Source organism: Scardinius erythrophthalmus (assembly GCF_964197995.2).
Source record: "Scardinius erythrophthalmus genome assembly, chromosome: 10".
NCBI lineage: Eukaryota > Metazoa > Chordata > Actinopteri > Cypriniformes > Leuciscidae > Scardinius > Scardinius erythrophthalmus.
Window position 1 is genome coordinate 12434298 of NC_138230.1, and position 22388 is coordinate 12456685.

The 22388-nt window shown below is 41.3% G+C and overlaps 1 protein-coding gene across 2 annotated transcripts; it reads right to left on the reverse strand.

Moving 5' to 3' along the window:
- Positions 1-659: 659 nt before the first annotated feature.
- On the reverse strand, positions 660-21895 carry cica (capicua transcriptional repressor a). 2 transcript variants are annotated; one of them, XM_081376116.1, is made up of 21 exons: positions 18258-21895; positions 17836-17892; positions 15974-16105; positions 15675-15861; positions 13960-14059; positions 13488-13670; positions 12361-12493; positions 11960-12247; positions 11324-11421; positions 9220-10066; positions 7899-8038; positions 7641-7801; positions 6509-6696; positions 5948-6352; positions 5401-5573; positions 5151-5275; positions 3342-3493; positions 3098-3229; positions 2880-3005; positions 1727-2032; positions 660-1022 (listed from the first exon to the last, which is right to left on the reverse strand). In XM_081376116.1, the coding sequence occupies exons 1-20, from the start codon at positions 21754-21756 to the stop codon at positions 1761-1763; spliced, it is 7398 nt and encodes a 2465-aa protein (XP_081232242.1). In that variant the 5' UTR covers positions 21757-21895; the 3' UTR covers positions 660-1022; positions 1727-1760. The 2 variants fall into 2 exon arrangements, with proteins under 2 accessions (XP_081232242.1, XP_081232243.1); XM_081376117.1 differs by lacking the exon at positions 17836-17892 and having other exon boundaries at positions 15675-15828.
- Between the last annotated feature and the right edge of the window lie 493 nt (positions 21896-22388).

Below are 22388 nucleotides of genomic sequence, written 5' to 3' on the forward strand. Positions count from 1 at the left end.
CTTTTCAACATATATATCATTTTATTACAGCTTGTACAGTGAAAATCTATGGCACTAACAGGTCACTCGTCTACTTCAAAAAAATTCCCACCCACGTCCTATTGCACCAATGAAAGAAGAGGCAGAGTAAGAAAGAGGAGATCCTGAGAAATGCCGCCCCAGCGCTGGTCTCGGGTCAGCTTTCCCTTGCGTAATCCTGAATCGAAGTCCTCGCAGGCTACAAAGCTTGCTCTGACTCCAGACCAGTGCTTAAAGTGGCGCTTTCCATCAACACTTGAGTTAAAAGTCTTAAGGAGATGAAAAAATAAGGGCTTTCCTTATGGGGTTGCGGAAAGGGAGAATCGAACGCAATGGAACAAAGTCGTCTGTTAGTTTTTAAATATCTAAAAACAAATACTTTCCTGATTTAAATCATGGTCTAGGACCATATATTGTGCAAACACCTGATTGAAATATATAAAAAAGAAAGAAAGAAACGAGGAAAAGAACACAGAGAGAGCCTCGTGCCCACCCTCTGCCCCCCTCCCCAGCCATCACGGTTATATATATATATATATATATATATATATATACAGTGTACGGGGAAAAGCCTAAGTCGGCGGCCAGAGAAGAGGAGCTTCAGCTAAGAGGCTAAAACACAGTCTTTTTTTTTTTGTTTTCAACGTAATTGCTCCAACACTTAGATAGCTGGATTAGTCCATGCTGAAAATATTACTATAGTAAGAAGAAGAAGAGAGGCGCAAGCTAATACAAAAAAAGATATCAGTCAGTTCCACCGTTACGACACAACAACAAAACGACAAAGCATATCTACACGTTGATTCAAAGAGGGGTAGTGTCTCTATTCATTTTCGTCTTCTTTTGTATGATTCTTCCGAGGTTAGGACAATGTTTTCCTCTCTTGCTGTGAGTGTGCTGTGTTGTTGTTGTTGTTGTTGTTGTTATGCGATTGTGGCGGTCGCTGTAGCCTCTGTTTTCTGCTCCGCTGGTCTACGTGATTACGAGTCTTGAGTTTGTTGCTTCTGGGACAAAAAAAAAAAAAAAAAAAAACCTGTTGTGAATTTACAGCCCGTGCTGAAGAACAGTAACAGCCGATGCATGTACCCCGCCACGGGGTGTAACATTTGCACGAAGACCTTTTTCCTCCCCGGCTATTGCTTTCCTCGGTATCTCGGTCTCTAAAAACGAAAGTGCAAGCGCATTTGTCCCCCAACCACCCCCCACCCCATCCCCGTTTTGAATTGAAAGTTACCGGTACCTCAGTCTAATTTCTCTTCTAAAACATTCAGTCCATCCGATAAAAATCTGTGCTAGCCCCATGCGGGGTCTTTACTGAGCATGTGCAGACAGGCTGGTTTGGTGCTGCCTGTGGTGCAGCATTGAAGGGCTCTAAAATTCTGACAGAAAGTGATGCCCGCCCTAATGCAGAGGTGGACCAATGACTGCCCCCGACACCAGTGGCATATGCAAATGAGTGCGACCACATGCGCTATTTGTAATAGTTCCTTGTGCAAGTCATTAATGTGTGAAAGTGATATTGTTATGTAATTGCATAACGTGTGTGAACATGTGCGTGTTTGCGTGTGTAACTGTGCAGAACAACAGAACATCAACGAAGTGAACGCAATGGCAACGAAATCAGTTTGGTTAGAAATGAAGCAAAATCCACATAAGTGCTGTACTGTCAGCGGAAATGGTTTTACACATTTCTACAATCCATCCCTACATTCATCTTTCATCCTTTCGGTCTCAGTCGTTCTTCATCTCGATTCCTGCGGATCGCCCGCGTCTTTCTTTGGCTCTTCCGTGGCCCTGCTCCTCTCTTCTGGCTCGGAATTCTCCCTGGGCGCTGGATTGGATGGTCCAGATGTAGAGGCGAAGTCAGAGCCGGCGAGAGCCACGCCTCCCACAATTTCAGAACTGCCGGCGGTCTGCATGATCTTCTGCCTTACCTCGCGAATCTTCAGCTGCAGGCACAGCTTGTTGGGAAACGTGTCAGAGTAGCGAGCTTGGAAGGCAGCTGTGGCTTGCGCTGGAACAGAAAAATGAAATATGAATGCTAAGTTCCACCATGGCTGAGGAATTTTTTCAGTTGTTGTAATGTTAGCATCAAAAAAACTAAAAACTGCTGCATTTGACACAACAAATCAGATATCTGTGAAATAGCATTAGAATTCATAACATTAGAATTATAAATGTACACAATCATTTTTATTGAGTGGTTTGAGTGGTTATTTTTCTACAAACAAAGTACACTACTGTTGGAGTTTTTTTATGCTTTTGAAAGAAGTCTCTTATGCTCACCAAGGCTACATTTAATATTTGATTAAAAAAATGAGTAAAAACCAGGGCTGGGCATTGACACAAATTCCTCTATTTGATTTTTTTGACCAATTTGCGATTCGATACTGATTAATTGTGGCCTATCAGGTACAGAACATGGCAAATTTACTCAAAAATATCACTCAACTAATGGTGTAAACTATACAGGGAACCCCAGTTGGTACATTACTATAATATTAAAATTAACAGATTTTTATGCTACTTACATTTAAATTACATATAAAGAAGGATTAATAATGATATTATATAATAGGCCTAAATTTATGATGAATATGCAATATAGTGCATGCATTTAGCAAAATGCTCTAAGGTTGACTAATGCGTTTAAGGACATTGAATGGCTTTTCTGAGGTAAATGTAACATTACGTGACAATTATTTACAAGCTCTTTTATTGACGTCTTTCCGTGGTTGAAACACTGATTGAGAGATTACATGAGACATGATACGGATTTTTCTAAGCTGTACTGTATCTCTCAACGTACCTTCTGATGTTCATTCATGTTTATTATACGGGAGATGTTAACTCGATGTTACCTGAGGGGAAGAAGCCGTGCTCCTGGAAGAGTTGCATGACGAGTGCACGCCGCTGGTCCAGCATCCGACGGAGAGAGGAGGGCGGCACGCGGTCCAACTCCTCCAAAATATGCTCCGTCTCTCCAACTGACAAACGCAGAAGACAATAAAACATATATAAATAAATATCATTATGTATGGGTTAATGAGAGTGAGTTTATACATAAAAATGAGCCCACCAGCCCTATCGAAGGTGAAGATGTCCCCTTCACACTTGGCAGCACTCTTGGGTGTGTTGGGCTCTGAGCTGCAGCTGGACAGGCGACGACTCTTCCTCCTTGGTGAGCTGGGGTCGTCGGCGGAGTCCAGATCTAGGGAAGGGAAGAAAAGAGAAAGAAAGAGAAGATCAAAATCACACAAAAAAGCAAAAGTGAGGAAAACAGTACAGCAAAAATTCTCATTATATTTATCATTTGCTCTCACCTGTGGAGTTCCTCCTCTTCTTGCGGTAGCTGCCCAGTATGGCTCTAGGGGAAGTTGCAAGACTCTGTAGATTGGGAGAGGGCAGCACCTCTTCAGGCTTGAACTCCGGCAGCTCTTTAAGACGCTCTTCAAAAGTGGAGCCAAACAGCGTCCTGAGAAAGAGCCAATATAGTTTTTAGAAAATTAAATATAATGATGAATCTGACATATCAGCAGAGAAATAATGTACATCACACATACAGTAGTTCTTCAATGAGGTGAGCAGAAATGCAGGGACATGACTACCAAAGACTACCATTTTTGGCGTAAATGAAAAGAATAAGTTTTTTTTTATACATAAGCGCAAACAAATGTGTCACAATGCATAGGCTTAAACGGTCTACAACAGTCAGTTTTCCCTTCCAGGTCAAATATTGTCATGGCTGAGCAAACATTTGAAGAGAATCTTGAAGTGAAGTTAGTAAACTCTCAATACGGCAATGGCACATATATTTTGAAGGTCTATTGAACCCTTAGTACTAAGGTGAGTTAACAATACATCTTCGGAACATAAATGAAGATCTTTTTGCTGAAATTTGAGAGCTTTCTGTCCCTCCATTGACAGCTACACAACTGACACTTCAAAAAGTTTGTAAAGAGATCGTAAAACTAATCCATATGAATTGAGCTGTTTAGTCACGAAAAGAAAAATTGAGCTGTTTAGTTAAGAACGAAAGTCTTATGGGTTTAGAACGACATGAGGGCGTAACATGAGTAGACAAAAATTTTCATTTTTGGGTTAAACGTACAGTATGGCATTTTTCGCCACTAGGGATCGCTAACCTATTTACAATAACAAAGGCGTAGATTGATGACGCAACATTTGCTAAGAATTATGGATCTTGTCGTCAACGTCAAGCCGACCGATCTAATAATGTTTATGGATGACTGAATACATCGATGCTTTTATCATGACTGTGATATGAAGCAGTTCGGCATTGCTAAGAGACAGCCATCAGCTCCACACGCGACGCGAGTCCTGCGGATATAAAAGGAATATGGACATTTCATTCTACCGAGCTACACGCAGAATTACTACTCACAGGTCAGTTTATTAGACAAATTAAACTTGTGAGGTAACGCAGCGCTGTTTCACTTGGTCTAACATTACACTATCACACTAAACTGCATTTGAATGTGTTAGTTTGTCTGTATGAGACTAGCAGTAAACTAGATCAACATTAGAATAACATACAGATCATATTCTGACATTTTATCATTGTTGAACTATAAAACATTGATTAGTTTTATGTAAATGTGCTCAACTGTTTAATAAAGTACATGTAGGAGTGATAGAAATCTTGGACATGGAGCTCTCATTTATATACTGTCTATGGGAGCTCTCGGCATCTCGAAAACACCGCGTTGATATTGATTCTCGTTTTAGTTCTCCTTTTTTTTATCAAAAACGGAATATATAAAAACGGCGACAAAACGGAAATAAAGAAACGGGACGTTTCTCGAATTAAATTACAAATTTCTCCTGGTTTGAAAGTTGTTGGAAACAGTCGGGATAATGTAAGTACACAACAAATAAATATATATAACATAGATATAGTGATTTTTGCTATTTTTAAAGCAAAAAAGTTACATATTGTGCCTTTAACTATCCCTTTAAGTCAAAGTCAAAATTACTAAAACTTAAGCTTAAACTGAAAATAACAAACATAAAAGGCCATTTAACATATTAATAAATACTATAATAGTATATAAATAATAAAATAACACTGCTAGTCTAGTCAAAGTGTAATCTAGGGCAAAGCCACTCACTTGTCACCAGCATCAGCAGGGCTTTTCAGTGGAGGTGGGCGGAACTTGGCCTTTTTAGCTGAAGGAGTGTCAGTCTGCAAAGGCGGTGGCGGGGGGTCCAAAACAGAAGATTCCCTGCGCCCTGACTGAAAGAAAAAATTAAAATTGATCAATGGAGAACATGGTGATTCGATCTTGCACGATGAAGTTTTGTATGAGAACTGTTTAAATTGATCAAAGTTGGATTGTACAGCTGAAAAAAGCATCTTACTTCTCGACTCTCGTCTTTGTTGTTGGTCTCAGGTTGAGTCTCTGTCTCCACTTCCATTGCTCTTGCTGTTTCAACTCTCTCTGTTTGAGACAGGCCCCCTCCCACATCTCTCGCATACTCTCGCTCCATTTTGCTCCCTTTCTTTCCGTCCTCCTTCCCTTCGCAATGCTGACCTGTTGAACATTTTGAATTTGACTTTGAGAGACTGCAAACCCATTCTGTATGAGACAAATGCTTGATCAATTTTTAATAACAACTGCAGTTAAAGACGTCGAAATGGCCAAAATATACTTTTGAAGCATTTTTTGAATTAGCGAAAAATTCTTCAAAAGTCACTTTTGATAAATTGAATGTGCCCTTGCTGAATAAAAGTATAATTAAAAGTGTTTAAAAGTATTCAAAGTATTATTTGTTACAAAACTGACCCCAAACTTTTGAATAAAATAGTCTCACAATATATTTTTAATCTACTGAAATTAATAGTATTTTGAACTTTGGTAAAAAAAAATTACTACTGTACAGCTGAAGTTTATGAGGTTACTTTTACCTTTATGTTTGTGTGATGTACAGATGGGTTGAACCGATTCCTCCAAACCACTAGGTGGTGCCTGATGTCCATCCTTTGACACCACCAGCTCCATCTCTTTCCTAGATTCTGCTCCTCTCTCATTTTCCATTTGCATGTTTACCTGAGACTGCAGCTGCGCATCTGTCTGCGTGTGTTGTTGCGCAGCCACGGCTGAGGAGGTCTTCGCTTGAGGCGTTGTGGATGATGCCGGAACTGATGTGGAACTTGGTGTGCTTTGTGGCAAGGCTGTCACTGACACAACTCCTCCAGCTAAGCTGACGCTGGGGTAAATGGCGGTCACAAGTTGACGGGTGGCTGTCGAGGCTTGTGAAGGTTGTGACAATCCGTTTGGGGGTGGGCATTGAGCCAGGAGGGGTGGCTGACCTGTGGTAGAAATTTGATAATGTTTGTCATAGTCTTAAATATGTGTTGGTGGTTTAAAGAACTGTCAGCTACTATACATCGGTCCGAAGTCAAACTCCGACAGTTAATGTTATTCCCCATACCCCTTTATGACACCAGGGATTGTAACATTCTTACTTGCAACAATAGGCTGAACCAAGGCCTGACCAGCTGGGGCAATTGCAGTAAAGCCAAGAGTCGCCACTGGAGATTGCAAAAAAGATGGTCCCACAGGTGACGGGGTCTGCTGGGAGGAAGAGACTGCAGGTGTAGAACCCAATGGCAAAGGAGTCGCAACTCCAGGAGTGGACTGGACATATGTGATCCTGAACAACAAAAGCACAGCAGAAAGTTAGGTTTTCACAAGTGAGGCATATACCTGGACCTTTTTTTAACAATCCTGTCAAAGGAGCAAATGCCTTACCCTAACTACCCATAAAGTCAGAGGATGAACGACTTTTACACCATTTCTAAGTTTAGTTTATGTTTTGACACACAAAAGTCCTTTAAATGCAGTCATTGTTTCTTCATGTCATATTGAAAAATGTTAGTCCATTTTACACAGACTGAACTGGCACATAATTTTAGTAAACGACAAATTGCAAGGGACATGATTATATATAAATTATATTATATATATACATTTTTACTGTATTTTAATAGAGTAAATCATGCATTAAGAGCGTGCACACAGTAGTCTAACTTAAACTGAAAAGGCAACATCACAGTGAATGCACACTCTACGTGTGTTTTTGTTTGGTTTTTGCAAAGTGAGGGACATAATGTACTTGATAATGTCAGATTGACACAGATTTATATATTTATATATATATTGCACACCCCTAATTATATATATTTAATAAGAAAAAATACAAATCAATTATAAAGACTATAGAAGATTTTTTGCCTTTAAAAAAACAGTTAAATCTTGCAATGTTATTTTTTTAACAGTGTGTTTTCATTCAAATCATTTAAATATTGTCACAGTATACGTCTTTTTGTCTCATCTTCATTATCACTGACGAAAATAAAACTTTGTCAACTAACACATTTGTCAGTAATTTTGGTATCGGGTGCCCCTAACCCCAGCTCAAACCCTACCCTTTCTGAAACTTTATAGGATGTTGTCCCAGGACCAACAAGGATGTTGATCCAGGAACATGTCCTACTTGGCACAGTCACTAGAAGATTAGGTTATGTTATGTTATGTTATGTTTCAGTACTCAGATGTCTGGCAGCAGTTTTAAAGAGACAGTGGGCGGTAGAGTACCTTGTAGGTGGTGGCGTCAAGAGCACCGTCTGAGGAGGGTTGGGCCCAGGGGCCATGACAGTCGCGGTTGGCATAGAGACAGGAAATGAGCTGCCGGTATGCACTGATCCACCAGGATGCACATTTGTTTGGACCACAGGCATCGGTGCAATCTGAATGATCTGAAAAGCAAAGAAGCGCATGAGTCCGACTAATCTATTGTTAGTACAGTAAATACTTCTTGTTCATGTAGCAGGGAAGTAACTCAAGGCAATCTACCTTACTTCCTGGTTGAGCCCCATTTTGAACAGGAAGGTGTGGGCCCACCAGGGAAATTGGCTGCGGAGGTGTAGATCCTGTTCCGACAGTTGCCATGGGAACAAGCATCTTGCTTTGCAAGACTGGAGACTGCGCTTGAACTGTGCAGACAGATGAAAAGGACTGATATAGTAGAGACCAAGAATAGATTTGATGAAGTGCCTAATTTCCCAAACACTGTGTGCATTATCCTGATCCCTCTAAGCTTGAGAAACCTCATGAAATCTCTCAAAATCATGAATAAAAACATGCTAAAGCTCACTCTTGACTCCGATGTGGACACATCACATAATTAACAGGGTTCCCACATGTTTTGAAATCAATTTCAGTGACTTCTTCATGAATGAGTCATTTGTGAACTGATTTATTGAAAAGAACCAATTCACTCACACATCAAATATTGGCCTTGGTTTACACAAAAAGCAATATCTAGTCCAGCGATTCAAAACCTGAAGTTTTGTTTTGTTAAACCTTTAAAGCAGAAACATAAAAATATTAGGGTTGGCAAAAGGTTAAAAAAAAGACTGTTTTTTTTTTATTTATTTTTTTTATTAAATTAAGCTAATTATTTTTTGTCATTGTTATGGAAAATAAGTATAATCCAAGCTAAATGGAATTAATTACAGGTTGGATGTCAAGAAAAACTTGATGGATTGATTGAAAACAGCTGGGGATATATACTACCATTTAAAAAAAAAATATATATATATATATTTAAACTAATACTTTTATTCAGCAAGGATGCTTTAAATTGATGCTTGAAATGTGAGTGTAAAAGATATTTGTAATGTTGTAAAATATTTCTATTACAAACAAATATTATTCTATTCACTTTCTATTCATCAAAGAATCCTGAAAAAAAAGTGTCTCCGTTTCCACAATAAAAAAAGCAGCACAACAGTTTTCAACATTGATAACAATAAGAAATGCTTCTCAAATCAACATATTAGAATGATTTCTGAAGGATCATGTGACACTGAAGTAATGATGCTGAAAATTCAGCTTTGCATCACAGGAATAAATTACATTTCAAATGATATTCAAATAGAAAACAATTATTTAAAATTACAACCCTAAACATTTAAACGGTAGTGTACACTAATCAAACCAATATATATTTTCTAAACGAAGCAAAATTAAGTGAATAATTTGCATACATTTTAAGATTTGATTAATTTTCATGAATTTTCCAGGCCTGAAAAACTCAAAACTGTGGGAACCCTGAATTTAACTCAAATCGCACTAGATTGCGCCACAACAATTTAACTGCCTCAAGTCTCACCTCCGCCTCCTGGGCTGACTCCTCCCACTGCTGGGACTGAAGCATATCTTATCCCTTGTCCCGCCCCCGAATGTACACCATTGGCCAGGGTCACATGGGTGGGTGTGGCACTAGGCAGGGCAAGGACGCTGGAGGTCTGCTGGGAGGAGGGACTGTTGGGATTGGCAGTTGCAGGCAGAGTTGGAAGGATGTACTGCACCTGTGTTACAGGTTTCCCGCCACTAGAGGGTGTAATAGAGGCAGTGGGGAGGAACTGGTGATGAAGTAGGGGAAGGGGTACTGCACTGTTACTAGGGGCTCCGTTGCATGGAGTAGGATGAGGTGGGGTGATGAGCTGAACAGTGGGTTGGTTTGGGAAGGCTCCTCCCAAGACTAGGCCAGTAACTAAGCCTCCTTGCCCATTAGGTTTGGGAGAAGAGGAGGAAAAGTACCCACCTCCTCCTGCTCCACCGGCACCTATCAGTAGCTTGGGCTTCCCGTCTGGAGGTAGGGTCCCATCGACTGGCTTGCTGGCGATGGGGATAGGGGTGCTAGTGATGGGTCGAACAACATTGGTCACTATGGTGGGGGCCATCCTTACAGTGCCGTGTGAATAGTACGTCCCCGCATCATGCAGCAAAGTGGTATTTATACTACTGACGGAGGCTGAATTCATTTGGAACGGAACATGCCCTCCTCCACCTCCTCCTTTCCCTTCTTTGGGCTCCCCATTATTTAGCTCTGCACCACCCATCCCTCTCTTTTTCTTCTTCTCCAGGTTCTCTTCACGCCCTTCTTCATCTTTGTTGCCAGTTGTGCCAGCCAGAGAGAATGCCAAAGAGGAACGGACTACTGGTTGGAAGGTGCCCTGAAAGGAAAATGTAATTTGCTACATCAGACTACACTGATAATTTCATTCACATTCTGAATAAAAATTAGGTTTGTGCTGGATTTGATGTTGATGTTGTCTTGTAACTTTACTAGATGTGACAATTCAAATGTGGGGAATAAAGAATATGAGGATTTAAGTGAAACACAACTTCAAATTCCTACACGAAGCTAATGTATGGCTTCAGAGGACTTGGAATTTTCCATTGACATTGACATTACATTCATGCATTTGGCAGACGCTTTTATGCAAAGCAAGATCAATAATAATTGTTATCAATTTGTGCGTTCCCTGGGAATTTAACCCATGACCGTGTCGTTTTTAGGGTCATGCTTTACCGTTTTATCTCTAGGAAGGCTCAAAGTGGAATGTCATATGGACTACTTTTAATGTACTTTTATTTTGTACTTTTTGGATAAAATATGATCACTACATATTACTTATGTATGGAAAAGCTGCATAAAAATTTAATGAAAGGCAACATCTCATTTTCATTTAGTTAACTTGATTTACTAAAATAACTACAACTAATACAAGTACCACGAAAATGGAAAATATTCAAATAAAACAAATACTGTTAAAAACTATACTAGTATTTTATTGATAATAAAATAACACTAGTTTGAAATGACAAGAGGATTAGAAAATAATTTTCATTTTTGGGTGAACCATCCCTTAAGGCAAACAATTTGGTCAGTGGACCATCTAAGAGAAGGAACGACATCTGCTGCCTTGTGGATATATCCATTGGCGTGGAAAACCTCAAGAGTAAACCCTGAAGAAATAGTACTTACTTGCCAGACAAACAAAGATGCTGAAATAATCTGGTTTTATAAATAATAATTAGATGAGAGCAAATATAATTTCTGTTGCTATGGTAATAAGGCTTAGCTAATTTAAAGCATATTCCTTAACAAGCGATCCATAAACATTAACTTTGTTCTAGACAACATATCACAGCTGGATGAGGTTAGTAGGCGAATAACAGTGACGTTTTATCAAACATCAAGATTTTATCTTATAAATTGCACAAATGTATAATGGGAAAGTGTCAGTAATTTTTAAAGAATAAAGATTGCATGTAGTACAGAATGTTTTATAATGTAAAAAATCCCCCCCAAAAAACTGCATGTATAACAATTAAACAGATTTTTTTTTAAATAGTTTTGGTTGAACTATAACTGAAACACTGTGGGATTGTCATGCCAGCTACCCATGTGATGTATTTAGTGTTACCTTGCTGTCAGCCTCATCTGCATGGTCGTTTTCATCATCGCTGTCTGTCACTCTCTCTTTACACTTCAGGTCAATGGAGCCGTCTGCAAACGAGTCTTCTGCGAAGGAATCACACGTTAGCTGTGAGACCAGGCCTTGCATATTTCACACTCATGAGACTGAGAGAGCTGAGCAGTGAGGGGATTTTGCCTCTCCAAATTCAATGCATGATGTTCTGATGGCGGTGGTGCATCAGAGAGCGCAGAGCTCGTGGGAGACACAGACTCAAGAATCAGTCAGGACTGACTAATAATGAGACAATGAGAATGGAACGCAAAGCGCTTGTAACATCAAAACAAAATAGCTGAAAGCATCATTTTCTGATGGTGGGTACATTCCACACGTAACAGCATTATCAACATATCAGGGATTTTCAACAGATCCAAAAAAAATTTGGTTTATAAAATTAATATTTGACATTAATACGCTGGACAGATCATTCGTTTTTCCTTTTCTGAAGAAACTATTAGTGGTGCTTGCATAAGCAAAACATGCCATAAAGATGCTACGGAGCTCTGCTAGGGAATTGCATGTTGTTCTGGGTTGTTGCTAGGTATCATATTAACAAGGATGTATATTATAATGCATGTACTTTACCTATGACATCATCATCCCCCTCTTCACAGATCACCATATGCTCTTCATCACTGGTCACATCCTCACTCGGCCGTTGAGGGTGAGCAGGGGTGTGGGGCTGAAACAGACCCGCACTTTCCAGATCTGTCTCCTCCTCCCTCATCTCCAGAGTGTGCACAGCGCTCTGGGAAAAAGCGCGGGGCCGTTGAAGCTGCCCGCCCGTTGATCCTCTGTGACCGTCAGATCGAGGGGAAGTCCAGCTAGGCCCTGCTCCTTTGTGGTCTGTCCCCTGAGATGTGGAATGGGCCTCTGGGGAGACAAAGAAGGTTAACTCTACATCAGTTGTGTTTCACACTACTGTGCACTCATAGTTTCACAAGACCAACAAACGCCCACGCATATAAACAAACACCCACACGGACCTGTGCTTTCAGACACGCTGCGCTCGCGAGCTTCTTTGGCCCCTGGAGTTCCCCGGCCCTCAGACAGGGACTTCCTCCTGTCCTTGTTGCACCATTTCCAATCAGGGTGAGCCCGGAAATGAGCCTCCTTCACCTAAAAGAGAACAAGAGAAATACGAGTATGAAACTTTAGAGTTACAAATAATGTAACAGGCTGAGTAAATCAAGATTTTCAAAATGTTGGATCATGCACAATCTAATTTCTAATATTTTTACATGAATGTAATGTGCAACATTTTTTAAATTGATTAATTTCATAAATGTATCATTACTAAATAGCATTATTAAATTATAAATATATATATATATATATATATATATATTATATATCTACACATTACTGTTTTACTTTTTTATAGCAGAGTTTGTGGTCAGTAAGATTTTTATTGTTACATTTATTTTATTTTAGCAAAATAATTTTATTTAGCAAGGATGCATTAAATTGATTAAAAGCAACAGTTAAGACTTTTACATTGTTACAAAAATGCTGTTCTTTTGAACTTTCTATTCCTCAAATTATCCTGAAAAACATGTATCATGGTTTCCACTAACATGTTAAGCAACACAACTTTTCAACATTGATAATAATGTTTGTTGAGCATCAGATCAGATGATATTTGAAGGATCATGTGACACTGAAGGCTGGAGTAATGATGCCGAAAATTCAGCTTGGCCCACACAAGAATAAATTACATATGAAAACATTAAAATAGAAAATAATAATATTTCTCAATGTTACTGTTTAGTGTATTAATGATTAAACAAATGCAGCCTCATTGAGCAAAAGAAAACAAAAGCGTAATGCTTCAAAAACATTAAAAAAATCATTATCAAGTCAAACTTTTGAACGGTAGTGCATATTGGCATCAAACTGGTCATCGGCCATAGTGCTTTCCAAATATTTGCATCTACAGTACGTAATGTATACTGACTGCTGTAAAACTGTAATCGGTCTACCACTAATTCAAATGCAAAAACATGATTCAACTCCATGTTATAAATTTGTAAAAAAAAAAAAAAAAAAAATTGTGACAACAGATCAGCATTACATTTTCCTCTTGTGTAATATTTCACGAGTCTGACTGTACCTGGAAGGCAAGATCATGATACTTCTGCTTCTCTTTGGGTCCCAACGCATACCACCACTCGCCCAGTATTTTACTGACAGTGCGGTTGTCCTGGTTGGGGTGCCGCTGATGAACCAGTGCACGGTGCCTCTTACTAAAGATCATAAAAGCGTTCATTGGCCGTCTGATGTGGTCCTTTTCCCTCTTTGTGTAGGTTTGAGAGAGACAGAAAGAGAAATTAGAAGCACAGACGATAATAAGGGAAATCAATGGTTACAAGTACAATGCTTTACAATTGTATCCTAAAGCCCTTGACAAGTGTCTGGGGTTATTTTTCTGTCCTCACTAAAAGCGAGATGGAGAGGTACTTCCTGTACTACTCAAAGAAAACAAAGCAACTCACAAAATTTACATATTGTATGTCACTATTGTTGCCAACTAGGACAAAACCTCAGAATGAAGACACTAACAGGAATAGAGGACTGAAACTTACCTTCTTGTCAACATCTTTTGGGAGTGCACTGAGAGATTGTGAACGCCTTTTCACTGGGCTGATGGATGAAGCAAGGTCTTGAGCTACAACTGGAAAAAAACTGAAAAACATTTAAAAAAAGTGAGAATTAGATTTTTTTTTAAATTAAGACAAAAAAAAAAGTGTGCAAAAAAGAATCAGATGTAATTTTGTCTCAAAATGCCTTATAGAAGTGAATATCATTTTTGTTTTTAGGAGTGGCCTTTCTAACAATGTAAATTGAGGGAATATATGGCCGTGGGCAAAATTGTTGGCAGTAACATACATTTTGTGCTTTGTTGTTGTGGTGTTGATTCACATTGTTTCTAGATTGTTGTGCAGAGTCATCAAATACATTTTAAATCATTGCCAAAAGCTTCATTGGCCAAACAAAATTAACTTTATTACAAAAACCCAAATTTCACTGTTTTCAGTGAAAACACTAATCACATCATCAGCACATGGGAAGTGTGATCAAGTACTAGTCAGGTGAATGGATTATAAGAGCAGACTGATTGCTATGAAAGGAGGGAAGAAGCGCTTCCTATCGTGTTCTTGTGTTGGCAATTGTTGCCTCCAAAGAAAGATATGCAGCGATCAACACTTTGCATCAAAATGGCCTCACTTGTAAGGAAATTGTTGCAAAGAATATAGCACATAAAGTATAATTTACTGGATCAAGAACTTCAAGGAGAGAGGTTCAACTGCAGAAGGCTTCAGGACATCCCAGAGTGTCTAGCAAGCGCCAGGACCTTCTCCTCCTGAGGATTCATCTACGGAATCATGTCACTACCAGTGCAGAGCCTACTCTATACTGGCAGCAGGTGGGTGTAAAGAAAAGGAAAACATGAAGGATTGACTGAAATTCTGCAGCAAGTACAAGGAATGGACAGCTGAAGACTGGTGCAAAGGTATTTTCTATGAAGCTCGCTTACGACTGTTTGGGAAATCTGGAAAAATCAATTGTCTGGGGAAGAAAAGGTGAACGCCACCATGAGTCCTGTGTCGTGCCAACAGTGAAGCATCCTGAGAACATTCATGTGTGGGGTTGCTTTTCATGTAAAGTAGTGAACTCTCTCACAATTTTGCCCTAAACACTGCCATGAATAGAGAATGGTATCAAAACGCCCTGAAAGAGGAACTTCTCCCAATTTAATGATAATCTGTGCATTTTCCAACATGATGGAGCACCATGTCACGAGATCATTGCATTGAAATTTTGAAACGCCATCAGTCAGGATTTGGGCCAAAAGCTGATATCCAGCATGCCAGTGCGAATTGCATAGGTTATGAAGAAGAAGGGTCAACACTGTAAATACTGATTCTTTGCATATATTGAATGTTTGTTTTTCCATTAAATGCCTTTAAAACTAATGAAATGCTTATCATCATTTTCCAGTATACCATAGAAACGTGAAAAAATAATCCACAAATACTGAAGCAGCAAACTTTGCAAAACACAAAATTTATATCACTGCCAATACTTTTGGCTGCGGTTGATAGGTGTGGGCGATAAAGGCAGATTACATTAAAAAATAAATAAAAAAATAATAATAAATTGGTACATAATTATTATATCATAACATACATACTTTATGGGGAAAGATTTTATTTGAAAAAAATAAAATAAAATAAATTTGGTTCGCCCACACCTATTAACACATTGCTCAAGAGATGAGGTAAAAACGGATATTTACAGGTCATCAGCATCACTCTCGGTCTCACTGTCGCCTCCTCTCTCCACGGGTGGGTCTTCAGCAGAAGGAGGGGGGCAAGATGGGGAACCTCTCTCTGGTGCTGCTGGATGGTCAACAAGTCCTTCAGTAACAAGGGCAACTCCACAGCGAGGCTCTGCAAGTTTATTCAGTTTCAAACTAAAATGAACTAAAAACATCAATGTATATTCTGAATGCGATTTTGTGAATATTCTATGCAGTCATACAAGAACATTTTGCAATGTCAAATTATAGTGTTCCATTTTGCTATCAAATGTTACCTTTGCTCTGATTTACAAGTGTTAGGCCATCTGCAGGCTGCGTGGACATTTTTGTTTGGCTGGTCTCCAGAAAAGGAACCAATGAATGCCACGCAAACACTGGCACAGAGCGGGGCTCCACGTTGGTCCAAACTAAATGCAGAAACAGACAAACCTTTAATATACACACATGATTGTTTTGGAAAACCTACAGCCTCTCTGTTCTCGTAAGAGGGAACTGTTGAAACAGCACCTCTCTGTGTCAGAATGAACTTGAATGAAAGCCATTCATATACATATGTCTGTGTATCAATGAATAATGACACTAAGAATGTGTGTAATATGTCCTAGGCATATGTCATTCAGTGAAATGTATATCTCAAATTAGGTACTCATTAGTATCAGGGCGGTCCAATCACCCTCTAGCCGTGCATGTCTGGGCAAGTTCCTGTGTACCATTTCAGACATGCTGCAACTGTCTAAAGAAACACTGACCCTGAAAGCACAGGGCATTCTTCACTACACACACCCAAACACACCTGCTGCTGACCAGCATACCAAAGTTGATCTGAGCCCCCCTTATTTTTACAGTTTGCCAGTCTAATAGGAAATAGAAAGTGCCTTATGGTGTCCTCCATCTTACAAAACAGCATATTCTAGCCTGCACAATTGAATTCATCATTCAAACTCTTTCGTAAAATAAAATATAAACAAACTAGGCAGAAAATTAATATAGATAAGATCAAAGTAGAAAGAACATTGAAACTGACTTTGTTATCTTGGGAGATCTGAGCAAAGTGTGTGACATTTTGAGATCTTTTCTGAAAAACTAAAGACACGCGTGATAATCTTTTTCAGGAGAAAAAATTAGTCAGAGAAAGAACTTTGACCGTGATAGACTTTTTTTCAGGATTTAGAAAGTTCAAAAGAACAGCATTTATTTGAAAAAGAAATCTTTTTGTAACATTATACATATTTTTTACTGTCACTTTTGATCAATTTAATGCATTGATCAGATGCATTGCTGAAAAAAAAAGTATTGAAGGGGTCATGAATTGAGAAATAAAAATTTCCTTGATCTTCTGACATATAAGAGGGCATTGTACTATAAAAAATATCCTGTAAGTTTCAAAACTCAAAACTTCTTTATTAGTCCAAAAACAACTTTTATTGAAACCAAGGTCAGAAAACAACTCGTTTCGGATTTTGTCACAATATTACATCATAGTGCGAGAAAAAATGTCTCTGCAGAAGATTAATACCTACTTTTATATCATTGTATATAATATATAACATAGCCCCGCCCACTGATTCGCACGTCATGTAGTCGCAACAAAATGATAGAGATGCCTCTGAGGATTACAAGATGCTTGGCAGTGCCTTCCTTGTGATCCTGACATTATGAAAGCGTGGGTGAACTTTTTAACGAAGTTCCAGTCAGATCGCATCAGTAAGACACTGTTTATTTGTTCGCGTCTGGATGAAACACGGCGCAGAGACTGTGCAGTGAGTTGTGTTGACAGAGTTTAGTGATTTGGAAGAGAAAACTTCAGAATAATGTCACAGAGTTCATTCATGAAGTTCTGTAAACAACACACAACATCCATGTACATTCGAGCACATGCGCGCTTTGGTCAGAGTGGTAATAATGCGATTAAGGTGTTTACTATACATGCCATCAGTAAGACATAACAACACGTTTAATTTAGAACACGACATTGCAAACGACAATGTGTACGTTTTTCACTTAATCGACAAGGATGAACTATGAATAGCCTACAGGAACGACAGTGCGATAAAAGATGGTACATTCATTCATAATTCCGTTTACACGAAACAAAGTCATCCTTTGTCAGTTATAACTGGTAACTCCAAGTACTTACTTATTTTAAAATGCAAAACTGTTGCCCAATCATAGCAGTGGGCGTTTACTTCCGAGTCTTGAATGTGGCACACCCATCAAAATGGAGTGATCGAAAGAGAGGGTCAAAAACAGGATAGAAAATAGCTTATTACTTCTAAATTATTATTATTTTCGAAGTAAAAATCTTGATAACATTATAAGTGGACCTCAGAGAACATTATAAAAAAAAAAAAAATGCAGTTCATGACCCCTTTAATTTATCAACAACAACAACAAAAAAAATATATATATATACATATTACACCTTATTTTACCCTAAACTTTTGAACAGTAGTGTTTAACCATAACTCTGTGGATGACTATGGTGATCAATAATAAGTAGTAATTATCAATAGAAATTAGTGTTCTAATTGTTTTTTATTTATCTTTCATGACTCTTACCAGTGCCAGGTCGTCCCATGATGATGTCTTTGCGAGGAGCAGGGTGAGGGGACTCGGCTGGCAAGATGAGGGGCAATAGGGCTGTGGGTGAAGGATGACAAGCCACAGGCTGAGGAAGAGCACCACCTGCATCTGCATGGCCACCTGATTTCCTCTCTTGCTCTTTACTTCCTGAGCCAGATATTGCCAGGACAGGTCCAGTGTTTGCATTAGAGGTGGACACATTTAAAGTGGAAGAGTTTGAATGGGTGGGATGTCCAGGAGCCACAGGTGTCAATGACTGAGAGGAGGTCACCAGGACTAAAGTGGGAGCGCCGTTAATGGGAACAGGGGCCTGGAGACCCACAGCATGGTGAGGAGGCTGGCTGTGCTCCCTAGAGCGTGAGTTTCCTCTACGGCTCAGGGGACTATCACTGAATTTTGCCAACGGCACATCTGGGTTACGAACAATGACAGGCGAATCGCGTAGGGGAACGATACGACGTGGATCTTGAGGCAGGGGTGAGGGTGGTGTGGGAGAAACCAGCATTGGGGGAGGAGTGGAGGCAGCAGAGGATGAGGGTCGACTTGTGTTGTTCCTCTGTCGAGGGAATGACAGAGAAGAGGGGGTGGTAGGCTGGCTTTGGGGGGAAAGAACCCTGAATGCTGCTGCGTTGAGGCTGAGGCCGGGGTCATTTAGTTGGGGATCAGATTTCGCATAGTCTGATGCACTGGGCAGCGGGGGGTGTGGGGCATCCAACTTGCGTTTACTAGGGCTCATGGGCACAGTAAACGTGAGGTTGGTCTGAAAAGTGGGCACAATGCCAGAGATGTGGCGCTCACGTTCTGTGCCGGGAGTGCCCGGGATCTTTGTGCCACTGAGGTGGCGAGGGCGGCGAGGGGTCAAAGGTGAGGGTGCTGTGATGGGGCTAAAATTAGCTGGGCGGAAGCCAAATAGTGTGGGCGAGGGGGAAGGTGCAGGGGAGAATGGTGACTGATTGGATACGGGTGAGAATGAGGGCGTGCATGAGCGAGAGCTGCCAAGTGAGACCAGCATATTTGCAGCCTCGCACTCATCAAAGTCAAAGCGGGATAGTTCACGTGGCAGTTCTTGCGGTATGAGAGAGGTCATCACCAGACGTGGTCGAGAGTCCCCGCCACGACTACTTGCTTCACTGCTGTCTCTTGAGTTGTCGTCCCAGTCATACTCGCTGCTGGTGCGTCCACCTAACCGAAGGTCAGGTGTGAGAGTGCCCGTGCTACTGGCGCCACTTCTTTCTCGGCCCACCCCGCCTCCGGCTTCCATCTCCTTGGTGCGCATGGAGAGATGCCGTGAGCAGTAGCCGCGGCGCTGTGACTCCTTTGAGCAGCCTTCACGTGAACACAGTCTGCGCCACTGCTTGCCGTTGAACTTCTTGCGGATGCCTGTAGGGGTGCATACCACATCCCCCTTCTTGTACTTCTGTTGAGCGGCGGTGAGGGGTGTGCGGGAACGTGTCGAGGAGCACGAGGATCCAGAGCCGCCCCCTGATGCACCATGCGAGTTGGAGCTGGGGGTCTTGTCCAGGGAGCCTCGAGAAGAGCTTGGAGGCAACGGAGGCAGCTGGGGTGTGGAGGAGATGACTGCAGCACCTGTGGCTGAATCTAGGCCCAGGAGCATAGGTGGGTGATTTGGGTGAGGAGCAAGGGGCAGATGGGGTGCAATTGGGGTGCTAAGCCCTCTCCCAGGGCTGAGGTAGTTTGGTTTAGAAAGAATGTGCCGATGCTGAGAAGAAACACCAAGAGCTTTGCTACCCATGGCTGCAGTGATGCCGCCATCCCTTAGCTGACTGAGACGGCTGACCTCCATGTCCTCCTCTGGGGTGGATGGATGAAGAGGATGATGCTTGTGCCTCTCCCTTTCTCGATCTTGTTCCCTTTCTCTCTCTAAGTGCATATGCAGGTCTCTCTCCTGATCCTTCTCTCTGTGATGATCATAGTCTCTGTTTGGGGCTACACTGAATACAGACGTGATGGCAGTGTTAATGGCAGAAGACGAAGAATGGGATGAGGTGAAAGGTACAGTGACAGGGTGCAACAAACTCTGAACTTTAAACGCTGTCAGTCGAAACACCTCCATGTCCTCTCTTTCCTCCCATTCTCGTTCTCTTACCCTCCTACCATCAATCCCTGGCTCTGCTGGCTGGGGTGGCTCTAGGTCCCAAGGAGGAACCAGGAGGCGAAGATTTTGTCGTGATACCCAAACGGCCTGAGCCCTTCCATCATCCTCTACACCTCTCCTCTCCTTTCTCTCATCAGATGGTTCCTCCCGTAGTTGGACACGGTATGGGAAAGAAACAGCTGGATGTTGATCTACTTGAGTGATTATACCTTCTCTGTACCACTGTTGGGCTCCCTCGCTGCCCTCATCACCAGCTTTAAAGGGAACGCAAACTTGTGTACCTATAGCCACCGGGGCAACGCCAGGAGGTGACGCATCTAGAATGAGGTCAACAGAATCAGTAGCCACTCGAAAAGGGTACTTGCATATGGTCTTTTCTCCATTTAGCTGCACCTCCACACTCCCATGCGTCTCACTAACTCTCCGTACGACACCAGTGCGAAACACTCCTGACATACCCCGACCCCGATCGTGAGGCCAGCCTTCCCCTAATCTGGGACCCTGTCGGGCCAGAACTCTCTGATTCTTAAGACCTTTAGCGAGGACTCCGGCTAACCCAGATGACAGGCTCTCCTGTGAGGGTGTTGTGCTATGTGCTTGTGGCTTTTGAGAGTTGGAGTGAGAATCACATCCTGAAGCTGTTACTTCTAGTTCGGCCGAGTGTTCGCTGGCCGTATCAGTTGAAGAGCAACGCTGTGGGCTGGATACACTCGTCCCATCCTTCTCTCCGCACTCACCTGCAGTTCTTCCAGTGGGCCCCATTATGTTGTTGTGTCCATACTCAGCGATGCTGTCCACAGCCTGCTGGCTTTGATTGTGTGGGTCTGTGTGTGCAGCAGAGGCAGCTGGGACCTGGTTAGCACCAGTACTATTGTGAGAGCTGCTGCTGCTCTGTGGGGGTGTGCTGGGAGTGTTGGCATTGCCATGGTTTCCGGCACAGTGCTCCGAAGTGTACTTCTTCTTGGGCACGCGGGCCTTAAAAGTGGCCGTCTTGCGATTAGACGAAGGGTTAGGGCTATTGCTGGCACTGGTCGTGCTACTGTTGCTGTCACTCTGTGTTCCACCAGACTTGGAGTTCCCGGGGGGGTCATCCGTCTTCCCGAAATCCACTGCTATATTGAGGATCCCATCACTGTGGATCCCCTCCTTTTCTGGAGACCCACTTCTTCTCAGAGGCCCCTCCTGTGATGAGTCAGAATTTGAGGAGATATGTCTCTTGGGAGAGGTAGTTGAAATTTGGGGTATTTCCTCAGTTTCTCTCTTCTCTTCCTGTGGGCTACTATCCACCATCCTCCTCTTAACTCCCTTGGCACGAGTGGAGGGGGGCGACCGCCTTTCTTGCTTTTTAATGGGCTTCATCTTTTTTTGCTCAAAGAGAGTCTCTAATCCTCCTGATTTCCTGCAAGTCCCAGCCTATCGATATCTTCCACTCTGTTTCCTTCTTGCATCCCGCCCCTTCTCTGTCTTTTTCTTCTGTTCTTGTACAAGCCTCTTCCTGTTTGCGATATCCTTTCCTTCTTTAATTAAACCCTGTAATAAAACACAGCACATGAGATGGATCAGTTTATTATTCAGACTTGCAATCCCCATATAGAGAATAGGGAGTATAGAATACAGCATAATTAAAAAACAAGTTAGTGCAAGGAGATAATGTTTTAATTTTAGTGCCTAATCTAACATCATAAGAGTAATATTATATACCATAGCCTTACAACGTGGAAATAACACAGCTTAATACTAAAAACTTTGACAAAGACGGAATACAAAGAAAAATGCTTGCCCAGACAAGTCACACACACTTTGGTTTTTTGGCTGGATCGGAGGAGGCGGGGGAATTCCTTGTTCAGTGGTATTTCTGTGACTCTAAGGCTCTCTCTCTCTCTCTCTGTCTCTCTCTCTCTCTCTCTTTCAAATGACCTTTTTACATTCGTTACAAAGGCAATCCACCCCTACAGTCCTCACTTCCTGTCACAGCACTACAACATCTCAAT